This window comes from Miniopterus natalensis, chromosome 13 (genome assembly GCF_054644295.1).
Source record: "Miniopterus natalensis isolate mMinNat1 chromosome 13, mMinNat1.hap1, whole genome shotgun sequence".
Classification (NCBI taxonomy): domain Eukaryota; kingdom Metazoa; phylum Chordata; class Mammalia; order Chiroptera; family Miniopteridae; genus Miniopterus; species Miniopterus natalensis.
In genome coordinates, this window is record NC_142093.1 from 12667742 (window position 1) to 12682787 (window position 15046).

A 15046-nucleotide genomic window follows, 5' to 3' on the forward strand; every position below is an offset into this window, starting at 1 on the left:
AGCCACATGGCCCCTTGAGTGGGCTGGAAGCTTTGTGTTTAGGGCTTTGGTGCTGAGCCAGGAAGTAGGAGAAGGAAGGTGGGTGGGACTGTGTGTCTTAATTCCGCCTCAGTCTTCTCATCTCTGGGGCCAGTACTTAACCTTAAAAAACCAGGGCTTTCCAGCCATTTGCACTAGGTCTGCTTTAGGTGGCTGGAGTGATGGGGTGCTCATGAGCCATGAAACGTACTGGAAGACAATAGATTCTAGGGCCCCCACACCTGTTCAGATTTTTGCTGTGTGACCTCAGGCAAGTCACTGGGTGGAGGGTGCTTTGGTTTTCTCACCTACAAAACCAGGAGAACGCTAGTTGCTTCATGTATTGTTGTAAGGATAAAGTGATTTCAGGGAGCTGACTCAGGTAAGACACATTTCTCCCTAAATTAAGGCCAGTACTTGAAGGATTAAGAGTGTCATTGTGGGATCCACAGTTCAGTTAGCTTTTGCACCCCAAGACGAACCAGGAGCTAGGACTGAAAACTGTGATTGTTCATAAGTTAGCAGACCCGCTGGACAGTGCTCCTCCTAGGCCTTTCTGGGACAGCTTAGGAGGAGTTTGGTTGGCCCACCATCTGTGGGGCAGCCTGAAGCCTGGCTGTCACTCTTTGCCTTCTGGAGTGACTGGGGTCAGTGTGACTCTGTTGGCCAGCCTGTCAGGCCACTTCCTTCTGCTGCGGCTTGTCCTGGGTGCGGCGGGCGATGGCCTCCCGGTGCATCCCATGGCCCAGCACGCAGAGTTCTGGGGGAGACGCAGCCCTGCTGCCTCCCTTTAGTTCTAGGGCACAGGGGCCGCTCCGTGGCTCTGTGTCCTTCCTGGGGCTCTCCTCACTGCTGCTGCCGAAAGAAAGGACAGGCGCAGGTCAAACAAACAGCCCTCTGCTGCTCCTCTGGCCCCACTCCCGTTCTCCATTCTGCCTCTCTGTCCCTGTCTGTCCCACCCACAGGCCTGTGGACCCCTGGTGCCAGGCCTCTGCATCTCTGTATCAGGTTTGCCTGGCTGGCATTGTCCTCCTGTTTGCCCACTGTAGCTGGGCACCATGGAAGCCAAGCTCCTGGAGTTTCGACTGACAGGTTGAGTCCTGTTCTGCTCTCACACCCAGGATCCTGCTGCTCCAAATAGTCACTCCCTCAGGAGCTCTGGGAGTGGCCTTTATCTTGTTTTCTTTTTTAAAGCACTTCTTATTTAGTAAGGGGTTGGCTCAGCTAGCTGATTAAAAACACCACCAACAATAACAGCCCTTCCCCGCCCCCAAACCCACCCTCCTTTGCTCAGCTGTCACTCTCTTCCTGAATGGAGTAGAATGGAAACTGCTTGGCCCAGGACTGGCATTTGACTAGAAGAGACTGTCCTGGCTGCTGGGTGATACAGTGAGAGGGGCTTTGAGGGGAGGGACACCCAGTGTGCATTGGGAGCACAGAATGGAGGTGGTCACAAGCACGGAGCAAGCTTGGGCCAGAAGGGGGGCCAGCTCAGAAAGCCACACTGGCTGTGTGCTGATAGGCTGGCCTTACAGTTACTGCACTGAGGCCGGAGTCTGGCTGTCTGCGTTCAAGTCCTGGCTCTTCCACTTACTAGCTGTGTGACCTGTTAACCTCTCTGATTCTTTTCTGTGTAAAATCAAGATAATAGTGGTGCCCATCTCATAGGGCATTCAAAGGCATCAACATTGGGCAAAGCGGGTAAAGCTCTTAGCATGTTAACTAGTATGTGGTAAGTGCTCAGTAAACGGCCAGCTGTCACTCTGGCGCTGCTTTGTAGCATGAATAGTAAGTCACACCTGGAAAGGATCCTTGGGACCACCCTGTCATACTCCAGGTGGGCACCTGAGGGTCAGAGCCTCTCGATCAGTCACCTTAGGGCCAGGATAAGACCCAGCTCCTCATGTGCATAGACTGGAAGGCCCTTCTCTCTGCCTGTGACAGCACATTCTTGACTATTCCGTGAGCTCTGTCATTCAGTGTGCTCAGCTCTGTGTGGTTAGGCTTACATGGGATGTCGAACCAGTGAGGGACAAGCTCGAGTTTGGATCCTACAGAAATTAAGGTGGCAGGAATGGGGGGGTATGAGGTAGGGGGTGTCAGACTGGCATACATACGGGATTTTCAGGCTGTGAGGGACCCACCATAATACTTAGAGCCAGTCTCATCCATGTTGGAATCTGGACCCGTCACAGGTCCCTGCAGGGCCTGGAGTGATTTGTGGGCCCAGCTCACACCTTACTTCTCTCTGCTCCCTTGCCACGGCTGGCAGGAACGGGAGGGGCATGCCCAGAGGAGGGGCTGTGACACTTGGTGTCAGTGGAGGCTCACTCCAAGGGGTGACAAATAATGTGGTCCTAGCACTGTGTCTTTCCCAGCCCCAACCAGGCTCCAATCTGCATGAAGCTCAGGTTAGGCGATTGATTTTCCTGGTTCCTGAAATTCTACCTGTTCCCAGAATTGCCAGGGAGGCAGTCTGCCCAGGCAGCCTGATCCAGGAAATGGGGGGGTGGTCTGCAGAGAGGCCCTGCCTGAGGGGCCAGTCCTGGCAAAGACGAAAAGCACTGCATTTAGGGGAGAAAGTCTGGACCCTTCTTGAATGTTCACAGTGCCCCGGTGTGCAGAGACCCTGAGACCTGCACCTCTACCAAGGGATTCAACATATAATAAGAGCTGAAGCTCAGTAACTGAGCTTCCTGGGGATGTCTCTAGGGACTTTCCCAGCCCCCTGAGCCCCAAGATCAGGAATATATAAACATCACCATTTTTTCCATAAGAGGGGGCTGTGCCTAGCACCGATGACCTGAAGGGGGTCAACACCGGCTGCAGGCCAGCTCCTCCTGTGAGCCCGCCTGGGCTGCAAGATCCCATGGGTGTGGCTGTAACCCTGAAAGGCCCTCTTGAGGAGCCAGCCTGCTCTGGCTCTGAGCGGGTTCTGCCTCTCTGGCACTGGCTTGTTGGTCTGTCGCATGACCAGTTTCCTGGTGTGGTTTCCCGTATGCAGGAGGTCAGGGAAAAAATGCTTGTCATCTGCAGAGTGGAAGACGCTCGGTGTTCTCACAGAGCGATTTGTTGGCTTCTGCTCCCAGATGCCAACTTTACAGGGCTGAGTAGGGGACAGGGGTGGGGAAGGAGCATTTTCCCATCACATCCTCTGCATGGCTCCGAGGTGTGGTCTTACCAGGGGACAGGGCAATGGTTGCAAGTCGCTATGTGACCTTCCACGTGACCTTGCGGAGGTGCCTGGTTATGAATCCTCCTGCCTCTTTCAAGCTACAACTACTCTCCACCCCCTCCCAATATTGCCAAGTACTGAGATTCAGGACATAAAACAACCTGTTAGGATGCCCTTTTCTGAGCAAAAGCCTGAGAGAAGGGCATTATTTTCTTCTTGAACAATTTTATGTTGCTTTCTTATTGCTCCCGGTGTTTTAAAATGTTAATGTTTTTAATTAATGCCGTTTTATTGTCCCTGTTCTCTCCAGCTCTTCTCCTGAAGGGCACAGTTTTAGAAATCTAATAACTGAATAAGTGGCTGGTGTGAGGCATAATGCATTACTGTTTACAGAGGTTCTCCGATGAAAGGCACTGTGCTGCCGGAAGCTCATTTTAGATTTAAGAAAAGAGCAATGTTATGTTAAGATTCTTGCAAAAATAATCAATACTTCATTTTGTTCAAGGGGCTGGGGAAGTTTATATAACTATAATAATGTACAACTTTCCCAAGATAATATCTTTATTTAAAATTGACTGCCAGGTACTTTGGAAAAAAATTACCATTTATGCCTCGGCAGATTGTGAAGTCTATAACACATGTCGCTCCGGCAGAAATTAACTGCTGATTTACACAACTGAGGGCAATGCGGAGATAGCACGGCCGGTGCTGGTGGAGCTTGTCTGATCTGGTATCATGACACATTGATAACAGCTGCTCTCTAACAAGCCTCAGATTTATACTTTTCCCCAATGCCATGATTCTGGAAAAGCACACTTCTGCATATATTCCGTAAAACAGCCATTTGAGCGTACCAGTCCGTTCAATGCTCAGGCAGGCTAAAGCTTTGACTCCTGGCCTTGGGCAGCCCTGTGCCTAGGCCTGTCTGCATGGCTGGGCCGATGGCATTCGAGTCAGTTGCCCTCATGGAAATCACACTTAGAACTCAGTCTGCCCAGGGCAAGGGTGACAACCCTTCCACCTGGGTGCTGGTGCTTGGTGCTGATGGAGAGTCGATTCCTACTCTCCAGACCTCTGAAGGGGGAGGGGGAAGTGGGGCTGGGTTGGAGGAGAAGTGAGTCCTTGGGGGGGTGGGGAAGCTAACCATTTATATTCCACACCTCCAGGACCAGCCCTTCTCAAGACCTGTCCCCAGGGTGTCCCTGAGACACTTTTGGGGAGAGGGTCTATGAGGTCAAAACAATTTTAATAATGACACTAAGATGTTATTTGCCATTTCTATGAATTCTCCCCTCAATGCAGAGTGGAGTGTCCCTGTCTGCAAGATGTGCTGTCACGGCAGATTGACTGTAGAAACACCTGGACACCCAGCTGTCTCTCTGTGAAGCCGCCCACTACAGAGACTGGCAGGAATGGGAGACAATGCCACTCCTCACTGCATTTTTATAGTAAACTTCCATAAGAATATATTATTCATATTAATTTATATTGGGTTGTGTTTTTAAAAATTAATTGATAAATGTTTCAAACATCTCTTAACTTTATAATACAGAAAGCTAATGGATCCAACCCACATACACAAAGGCTCTTTTGGGTTCTTAATAATTTTTAAGAGTTTGAAAAGGTTCTAGGACCAACAAGGTTGAGAACCTCCCGCCTGGATGCTGCAGGTCTATTACAGCAAAGCAGAAACTGACAGAAATCAGGCTGCTGGCTCTGGACAGGGTGACAGGGACTCCACCAGAGGGCAAGTCACTTTATCTCTGTTTCCCCACCTTGTAGATATAGGACTATGTGTGACTGGACTGACTTGATTGTTTTAAACTTTATTTTTAATACAGCAGAACCTCTTTTCAAGGGAAATCTCAGGGAATGAGTGACAAATGAAAGCACAGTTGCTCAGTTTTTTGTGGGGGCGGTGGTAGGAGGCTGGGAATTCCTAGACCCTTTTTTCTAATTGCCTTTTCCCTTGGAGCACAGTTTGAAAGCTACTGACCCAGAGGACCCTAAGGGCCCAGTGGCGCTATTCCAATAATGCAGGGCCATGCCCCAGGGACTCTCCTTACCTGCTCTGGCCAAGCTGGGGTTCACAGGCGTGGCCAGTGGCACCTGGAACAGGCAGGCGAAGGCGGACACCTGGCTGGTGTTCCGAAGCTGTCCTTCTGACGAAGGGCTGAGGGTTGAGAGCACACAGGGTCATTCCCCGCTGGGAGGCCCCCCTTAGTCGTGGCCCCGAGCTGCTCCTCCAGCATCCTGTGGGGGGCTCAGGAGGGCCCCCGGCTTCAGATGGCAATGACAGGGTGAGTGGGTGGGCTGTTGAGAATGGCGGTTTAGCTTCAAACAGAGAGGAGGTGGCTGGGCAGAATATGGAACATGTGTTCCCAGATGCTTTGGCTGTGGCCACCTGACTGTCTTCAGAATCTCTTGTTTCCTTGTGCCCCTCAGGGGGGGACACTGGAGGGGGTGGAGAAGGGCCAGAGGCAGGGGATCTCACTTCTGTGTGCTGGGTTGGGGGGTTGGAGATCCTGTGCTGAGCAGCTGGGCTCTCAGGGGGAGGGCTGGGCAGCTTGTGCTGGGGTGGCGGGGAAGCTCCTTTCATTACTGTTGCAGGGCTTAGTGCCCTGGGGCTCGCCAGAGGGCTGCTTGTTGGGCTGTGAGACCTGTGCACAGAGGGGACACTTGGCTGAGCAGGTCGGTGAGAGGAGGGCAGGCTTGGGTGCCTCTTGTCTGTTCTGGGAGCCCAGTGTGTCCTCGTAGGAGAGGCCTTCCTGACCTCAAAAGAATGTGGCCTCCGAATTGGTCTGGGCAGGCTGGGTTCTGAGGGCCTGTTCTGCCCAGGTGTGTGGCTGGAGTGGTGCCAGGGGACTGCCTTCCGGGGCTGCTTGGAGAGGCTCACAGCCCTGTCCAATGGTGCCTGACCCTGCACCCCACGGCCCTCCACCTCTGGGTTCCGGCTGATTGCAGGCGGGGGGTTGAGGTCCAAGGCCAGCTTTCCAGGACTGCAGCCACTCCTGCTGCCCCCTGGCTCTGTGCTGCGGGGCCTGGTGGGGGTGGCGGTGCTCCTGCTGGGCAGTAGGTCAGCGGGGCTCATGGAAGCTCTTAGCTTCGGGGAAGCCCACGATCTCTGGGCAGGGTCAGCCTCTCCCAGTCCTGGCACATGGGTCCCTTCAGGAGAGCTCCCTGCGTGCTTGCTGCTTTCAGGGGGCTCCAGAGAAGTAAATGACTTGTCCATCAGGATCTCCAGAGGTGGAGGTGGGAGGTGCTCTGGGTCCTCCATTTCACAGTGGAGGTCCTCCCTCGTGGCCGCTGTCAGCAGAGGGGGAAAGGCAGGAGCGAAGGGCCTCCAGCCTGGGCCCACTGCTGGAGAAACTTGGGGCTTTGGATACAAAGGGGCAAGCCCCCTGTAAATGGGAAATCTGGGGGGCATGATGGGGACCCCCCACTTCTTGAGGCTAGGGCTCAGCCGAGAGTCTTTGGACTCCCCTGGTGTCCGCAGACTCTTAGTGGGACTGAAAGTTTCAATGAGTTCCCTGACTGATGTTCTGGTGGGATGGCTCCTGACGTTCCAGTCTATGGCCCTGGGAGCCTCCCTGGCCCTCTCCCCTGGTGGGATGGCATTTGGAAGCCCCTCAGCTTTCCGCTGCCAGGGCCGTTCACCCTCAGGGCGGGGACTGCATTTCTGCAAAATGCTCTTGTCCTGACTTGGCAAAATGCTGAAGCCCTTGGTCAGAGATGCCTTCAGCTTGCTGGTGGTGCTGCTCGGGGTGGCCCTGCAGTGGTTGTCGGGCACCTGCTCCCCGCTCCGCCCCTGCCGCTGTGCGCCCAGGGCACAGAACGCCTCCAGCCGCTGGCTCAGGTCTCTCTGCGCCCTCTGCAGCGCCTGGAGGGTGGGCTCCTCCATGTGGCTCCTGAGACACGCCTCTGACTGGGACCTCTTCTGCCTCGTGGGGGACCCCCTGCTGCCACTGACAGTGCTGGGTCTTGGTGGGACCAATGTCCTCTCCTCCTCCTCAGCCCAATCCTGGTGCCCAGAGGACACGGGGACAAACTTGATCCTTTCGCTGATGGCTTCCTTCATCTTCAGAATCATTTCCTGCGCTCGGGGGCTCCTAAGCCTCCTGGGATGTGGCTGAAACGGGCTCTCCGGTCCAGCAGGTAAAGACTGAGGCCTCTGTGGGGAGCCGTCTTCCTCCTCCCCTGCAGTGCTGCCTTCCCCTTCGCTGAGGGATGGAGCGTCCATCACCCCGAAGCCTTTAGAAAGACGTGCTTCCACGGAGACCCCTGCCCCAAAGGTGTCACACGAATTGCTTTTGCCCAGCCCCGGAGGTCTGGAGGTGGCATTTTCTGAGCCTGAGATGCAGGGGCCCGCGCTCGCTGCTCCACCCTGTGCTGCTGGCTGAACCTTGGCCGTAGGGGGCCTCGAGAGTGGGCAGTCCTGGGGTCTGTCTGAACCCATCCAGAATGGGCTTTGCTGCCAGGTATGTCCCAACAGCCTGGCCTCCACTGTGGGTGAGATCCCTGGCTTCCATTCTGCGGGCTCTGACGTTAAGTCCCAGCTGGCTTGCTTGCCCAGCTTGTCCACCAGGTGCACAGACTCACTGTCTGCACCAATGCCACTGTCCTCAGAGCACAAGGGTGGACTGTGCACCCCAGGGTCCCTGTGGCCACTCGCCAAGCTTTCCAGCTGCCCCAGAGCCTGTAGGAAGCACTCATCCATACCCCTCTTTGTGCTCAGCTTATTCCCCAAGTGGCTCGCAGTGGCTTGGAGGTAGCTACTGGAGCCCTCCAGGAAGCTACCAGTGAGTGAGGCCACCGTGCCACCAAGTACCTGCAGCCTGCTGACTGTGTACTGCAGAAGCTGCTGCAGGAGGTCCGGCTGCTCCTGGGACTCCCCTTTCCTCTGCGGCCAAGCCAGATCCTCCCCGACTTCCCGGAGGAGCACCTCTCCGTCCTTGGAGATCTCCCCCAAGAGCTGGTTGACCTCATCTGAGCACAGCAGCAGGAAGCTGACCATGGGCTGCAGCAGCTCCTGGGTCCGGGTGGCCTGATGGGTGAGGCGCAGAATCGCTTCGTATTTGGAGAGGCAGGAGTGCAGATAGGTGTACGCGTGCTGGTGGGCCTTCACTAGGGGCTCGGGGAAGTCCACTTTGCCTTCAGACCCGTGAGCAGGAAGGGTGCTTTGGCAACGAAGGTCCTGTTGCCTTGACCTGTGGCATTTTGACTTCTTTCCCCACGTGGAGGTCTCCTGGGTGTTGCTTTCTGCACTCTCTTCCCCAGAAAAGGCTGCCCCTTGTGGCTTGTGGGAGCTCTGTGCCTTGAATGGAATGTCCTTAGCCATGTAGCTTTGTGATTTGTTCAGCTGGGATGGGGACGTTTGGGTTTCTGGGGTCAGTCCGTCCAGATCTTTCTTTTTGCCTGCAGTGGAATCTCTTGTGAGCTGACAATGACCTTCAGCCATGGTTTGGGTCCACCTGGGACCTGGCTGCACCTCTGTTGGTCTCTGTCCTTGGGACAAGTCCCCCCCAGAGTCATAGCAGATAGAGCTTTGAACCAGCAAAGGGATGGAGCATCTCTCACTGGCCCCCTGGCTTCCTGGCAGAATCGCTTTGGGCTTTTTAAAAAACTGGATGCCACTCTTAGCCACGCTGTTAACAATGTCACTGTGGGAAGGCGTACACCCCATGATTTCAGCTTGTAGTCACCTCCCACCCATTGACCCTCATAATTTCCAGAGAATCATATTTAAAATAGCAGCAGAAGGTAGCCTTACTAGTCCATCCAGGCAATGTCCAGGCCAGAATCCTTTGCAGTCCGTGGTACCATGTCCTCAACTCAGAACGAGCTTTCTTACTTCCCCCGTCCCCCCGGGTAGAGGCTGTGGTGCCTGTTGTCCTGTGTTATTTGAAGTTTTGAACCCTCTGCTGTCAGGGAGCAGCAGGGCAATTGTAACGGCCCTCGGGCTCATGGATTAGGGGCCTGCGTTTTGCTGGAGTCCTGACAGATGCGGATGGCAAGTGGAACTTTAAGCCTATTAGGTTAATCATGCCCTAGCCAGTCAGCACTCCCCGTGTGTTCAATATAGAACTTCTCAGCACTTACTATCTTGGGAAGTAGATTATTTTTGCTTATGCTTTTAATTCTGTTCAGACGCCTGCCGTATGAAACCTAGAGAAATGAGCCATAATTGCAAAAGGCTCTGGAAGAGACACATTTGTGGGAAAGGAGCGAGGGCTCACCGATTAGAGTTCCAGGCAGAGGAGTGACCTTCACGGCTTAATAAGGGCAAACCAGCCAGGTGGGCTCCAACCTGCTATTATCAGGAAGGCCCCGACCACACAATGGACGGTAATGGAAGTCATGCCTTCTTGTTTGGGGGGCTTAGAAAAACACCTTGACTCTAGCCCTGAAGAACTTCTCTAAATAAGATGGTGAATGAAGAAGGCAAGGTGGCATTTCCTCGACACTGGAAAAGAAGTGAGGTAGATGCAGGGAAGCTGCTGTCCCTGGTTGGGAGGGGGAAGCGGGAAGCTCACTGCCAGATAAAGCTCAAGGCCAGTCACTAGGGACCATAGAGGCTCAGGGATCCAGGTTCTCACAGGTTGAGGCTTTTCATGAAAACTTTCTTGTAGAAATGCAAGCAAAAAGTGGGCAGTGGAGAGCTAGTTGGTCACTAGAGTAGAGCTTAAGGGAAAATTGATTTTTTTTTCAAGTACAATTTCTACTCTATCTGCATGGTGCTCTTGCCTGGGGCTCAGGGTGGCGGCTGCCCTTTAAAAACTCCTTTTGCTGTTTACTTGCTGCTAGTAAAGTAGGGAGAGGGAGTAGGGAGACTCTTGGCTCCTCTCCTTTTAGTCAGTTAGCTTCCTGGTGGCAGAGCTCACCTCTGACACAGGGATAATGGAACCTCCTTCATGGCGCTGTTGTGGGATTAGGTCAATTAACGCTTAAGTGCTTGGCATGGTGGCTGGCAAGTGGTGGGCACTCAGAAAAAAAAAAATTTTTATTCCTTTTCCCCTGGCATCTCGGCCACTTATAATAATAAAAGTCATAAGGACATGAGTTTGTCCAGGACCAAGCCCCAGTCCTTTCCTGAGCTGTCTGGAAATAATTGCCTCCCGGTGGGCTTGGGTCGCCTGGATCCAGGATTTTTGCAGTTCTGTGTGTGTGCAGATTGGCTCTTGGCTCAGCACGCTGCGGTCACAGGATTCTTCCAGGGCCACCTTGTGTCATTTCTCTGCTCTTGAACACACAGTTCCCACTGATGGCAGGAGGGAGAGGAGCTTTTATTTAACCATTTCCCATTTTGGGACATAGAGCTTGTAGCCATTTTTAAGTTTCCTAAAAAAAAAGAAAATTCACTGAGCGTTTTCAGAAGTTGCTGAGATTGGAGCTGATACTTGGGCTTTGTGGTTTTTCTCTTACTGAGCCTGGTGCAACCAACGCAAATTACACTGTGGACGCCCGCGCGGTTTGAGAAACAAAAAAAACCTTCGAGATACCGTATCTGCCCCAGCAAGCTGGAGACTGGCTGCCAGGCCTGCGCTGGGAGCTGGTGCCTGTCCCAGCCCTGCGCCCCAGAGGACAGCATTAATCAGGTTCTCCGCCTGTTTGTTTGAAACAGAACTCAGGGGAAACCCAGAGGGACTCAGGGCCCGGGGCCTGGCTGTGTTGGGCATCAAGAAGTCGTTCCATTTGTCACAGCGCTGGGCTGGCCCAGTAGACGAGAGCACTGGGACGGAAGATTCTCTATGCAAATTCATCTCCTCTCAGGATTTGGGTCCCTGCTCAGGTTATCTTTGTGAAAAACTTTGATCTAAGTGGCTAAAATTATTTCCAAACCAATGATCAAAAGAAAAATATTTGCCGGGAGGTTCAGGTGTTGGGTAGCTCTGTGCCTTCCTTGTAGACTGGTTTTCTTGCCTCTTCCAAATAACTTAGAAAGCTCTTTATTCACTGCCACTCGTTTTTCATTAAGACTGACTTGTTTTTCTTTCTTTTCAAGCTAGGGTGCTTCAAATGAAAAAGAAAATTACTCTGAGTGGAAATGTAAAATGAGCCAACTACTTTGGAAAATGGTTTGCCAGTTTAAACACACACCCACCATATGACCCATCAATTCCACTCCGAAGAATTTACCCGAGCGTTGAATGTATAGGTCCACAAAGGGGCTGGTATGAGAATAGTCATATTAGCTATATTTATGATAGCCTCAAATTGGAAATAATCCAAATGTCTGTGAACAGGAAATAAATTGGCATAATTATCCAATAGAACACTTCCCAGCAATAAAAGGAACAAACTATTGAAACATGTAACAACAAAAATTTAAATTTTATTATGCTGAGTGAAAAAGGCAGACATAACAGAGCACATACAGAATGGTTCCATTTATATGAAGTTCAAGAACATGCAAAACTAATCTCTAGTTGTAAAACTCAGAAAAGTGACTACCTCTGGGAAGAGCTATTAAGTGGATACGGGCATGGGGCGAATTTCTTAGAGTAATGAAAATGTTCTGTATCTTGACCTTGGTCATGGTTACATGCGTATATACATAAGTAAACACCCCTTGAGTTACACACTTAAGCTGTGCACTTTATTCTATGTATGTGAAAACACACACACACACACATACACACACACACACACACACCCTTAACTAAAATGCTTTGCTTTGTGCCTAAGAGAGTCTCAGCTATAATGCTCTTGGTCTTGGAAAAGGTTCCCTATATTAGTTGTCTATTGTTACATAATAGATTACCCCACAATTTAGTAGATTAAAACAGCAAACCTTATCTCAGTATGCAGCCTGTTTCTGTGCATCAAGAATTTGGCAGCAGCTCACTGGGTGGTTCTAGCTAAGAGTCTCCCCTGAGGTTGCAGTCATCTGAAGGCTTGACTGGGGCTGGTTGATGTGCTTCCAAAGTAGGTCATTTGCATGACTATTGACAGAGGGCCTCGATTCTTTGCTGGGTGTTTGCAGGAGGCCTCAGTTCCTCATCACATGGACTTCTCCACAAGGCTACTTGAGTGTCCTTACAACATGTTAGCTGCCTTCACCCAAAGCGAGCAGTTCAAGAGACAGCAAAGAGCAGGCCGCTCTGTCCTAACCCTAGAAGCCATACACTTTCCTGTTCTCCACATTCTGTTTATTTGGAAGCCAGTCACTAAGTATGGTTCATATTCAAGGAGAGATAAATTAGGCTCCATGTTCAAAAGGTTACTAAAAAAAATAAAAAAATTTGGATGCATCATAGGTTAAACCATGGCATCCAAAACATAACTTTGTAAACATAAGTTTACTAAGAGCTCCTCCTTGCCCTTCAACATGTTAAATAAATTCCACACCATTTTTTTTTTTTTTAATGTGGCCCTAACTAATCAGCAAAAGATCGTTCTAATGTCGCATCAGTTTTGAGCCAAAACTGGAGGTCATTCAAGCAACCTGAAAAAAATGTCTTCTCTCTCAAGTTCTATCAGCTTCACTAGTGAGCTCTCCTGATCCATGAAAGCTAAGAAGACTTTCTCACTAGCCAAGGCCTAGGACAACCTTGGTCAGATCGGAAGGGATGCTCTTTGTGACACGATTCTCTGGTCCAGATGCAGGATGAACAGGCAACAAGCAAGCATCTACTGTAACGAGCTGGCAGGAAGAGGGAGCTACGGTTTGTGTTCCAGGCATTGTGTTCCAGATGCCATTTCCTAGCTTACCTGCGCTGCTTTGCTGAGAGAATCACTAACCATCAAAAAATTAACCTGGCTGCTATTATACCCTTAGAGCAATCCAGCCAGAGTTGCTCAGCCCCCACACAGTTTCCTGTTATTAACATCTTTAGTGTGGTACATTTGAAACAATTAACGAACCACTATTCATACATAATTATCACTGAAGTTCATACTTTGTTCACATTTTGTTAGTTTTTACCTTATGCTGTTTTTCTGATTCAGGATCCTGTCTGTAGCAACACATTATATTTAGTCATCGTGATTCCTCTTGGCGATGACAGTTTCTCAGACTGACCTTGTTTTTGATGATCTTGACAGTTTTGAGAATGGCCGGTCATATTGTAGGTTGCCCCCTCAATTGGGATTTGTCTGACGTGTTTCTCATGATTAGATTGGGGTTATGGGCTTCTTGAGAGGAAGATCACAGAGGTAATGTACCTTTTTATTACATCATATTAAGACTACATACTATCAACATGATTTATGACGGCTGACGTTGACCTTGATCACCTACCTGGCTGATGTAGTGTGTGTCAGGTTGCTCGGCTGAGAAGTTATCTCCCCACCTTTCTCTACTGTACGCTTTGCAAGTACTGTGAGCAGCCACACGTGGCGAGTGGGGAGTTATGTTCCCCTCAATATAAACATTTCTGATGCTTTGGTACAAATTGTGACATGACTCTCCAGGAAGATTGCACCAGTTTATAGTCCTAGCAGCCATGTGAAAACGTATCTACTTCATGGCAAACTTGCCAGCATTGGATATGATCCTTTAGAATAAACTTCTGATTTAAAAGAGGGAAGTGCCATCTCATTTTAATTTGCATTTATAAATTTATAAAAGGGTTTGCCTATTTTAAAAATTATATGCTTGTGGGACATTTACATATTTTCTTTCAGGGTTTACTTGTATATCTTTATTTTTTAAAATTGGGATGTTTGTGTTTTGTTAATTTTCAGGATATTAACATTTTAGCTGGTCATATATGTTGCCATGTTGCTGTATTTTTGTTTTTTTAGTTTTCCTTTTGCCTTTTAATTTTGTTTATGCTCTTTTTTGGGAGTACAAATGTTTTCATTTCACATAATCAACTCTTTCAGTCTGTTTCACAATTTCTTTGTTGTCTTTTTACAAGGCTAAATTTATACTTTGTAAAATACCTGGAGCAATTTATATTTAGGAAGTTATTATTAGTTTGGGAAGTTACTATTTTTAAAATGGAGCTCCCATGGAATGGGAGAACATAACCAGTCTGAGCTCTGTCTCGGGAACTGTTGACTGTGGTCACATTTCAGGACGGATAACTGTAAATTAGGGCTCCCTTTGGGGTTTCTGGGGCTGCTTTAAATGTTTTAAAAATTTCTCAAAATGAAAGTGAACTAGCTGACATGTAACACTAAGTTCTCTGGGGCCACTGATGGCAAACTAATGGGATGCCTTGAGAATGTGTGAGCACTTAGGTGAGAGGATACGAAGTATGATTATTCCGTAAAGAGGCTAATTTGACCACCAGCCGTCAGTAATTTGCGTCTGCAAACGAGCAGTCAGAGCGGGAGATAGGGCCGTCCAGGGGATGCACGAGCATGTATTTCAACAAGTAGCTATTTCCCGAAAATAGTTTTAGAACAATCTGGTTTAGAAGTGTGTTTTGAGCTATTTTCAGTCATGAAATAAACTCAGTGAAATTACCGTTGGCTGTGCTTCATCAGGTAAAACAAGTGGAAACAAACCAGGCTCTGCGGCAGGCTGGGTGTGGGCGGGACATGAATGCTGTGCTCGCCTCTCTCCTTGTCTCAGGTTTGTCAGCGTCGCAAGTCCCCCTCGTCGCCCTCCAGGGAGAACCTGAGAGCTGAATTCAAAGGCTCCCCTCGGTTACAAGACAGAAAGATCTTTGAGGGAACTGGAGGAGACCGAGCAGAGCAGCTTCCCCCACGCACACCCTCCCCGCTCCTTAATTTCCTCCTGAGCTAGGAAAGGGACATTGTTTTGAGAGAAGCCACAGGGTTGGGTGTGAGTGTGGGACTCTCTGTGCCCACCTCTGATCTCGAGGCTTCATCTGCAGGGTCCTGAGAGAGCGGATGCCCCCCCCTCCTGGGCCATACCCCGAGGCTGCGAGAGAGCCAGCC

At 50.3% G+C, this 15046-nt stretch overlaps 1 protein-coding gene across 2 annotated transcripts; it reads right to left on the bottom strand.

Annotated features, from left to right (window-relative positions):
* Positions 1-692: 692 nt before the first annotated feature.
* On the bottom strand, positions 693-8876 carry PCARE (photoreceptor cilium actin regulator). 2 transcript variants are annotated; one of them, XM_087823827.1, is made up of 3 exons: positions 5260-8876; positions 5000-5002; positions 693-873 (listed from the first exon to the last, which is right to left on the bottom strand). In XM_087823827.1, exons 1-3 carry the CDS (start codon positions 8874-8876, stop codon positions 693-695), a joined length of 3801 nt encoding a protein of 1266 aa, XP_087679953.1. The 2 variants fall into 2 exon arrangements, with proteins under 2 accessions (XP_087679953.1, XP_016065761.2); XM_016210275.2 differs by lacking the exon at positions 5000-5002.
* Positions 8877-15046: the final 6170 nt, after the last annotated feature.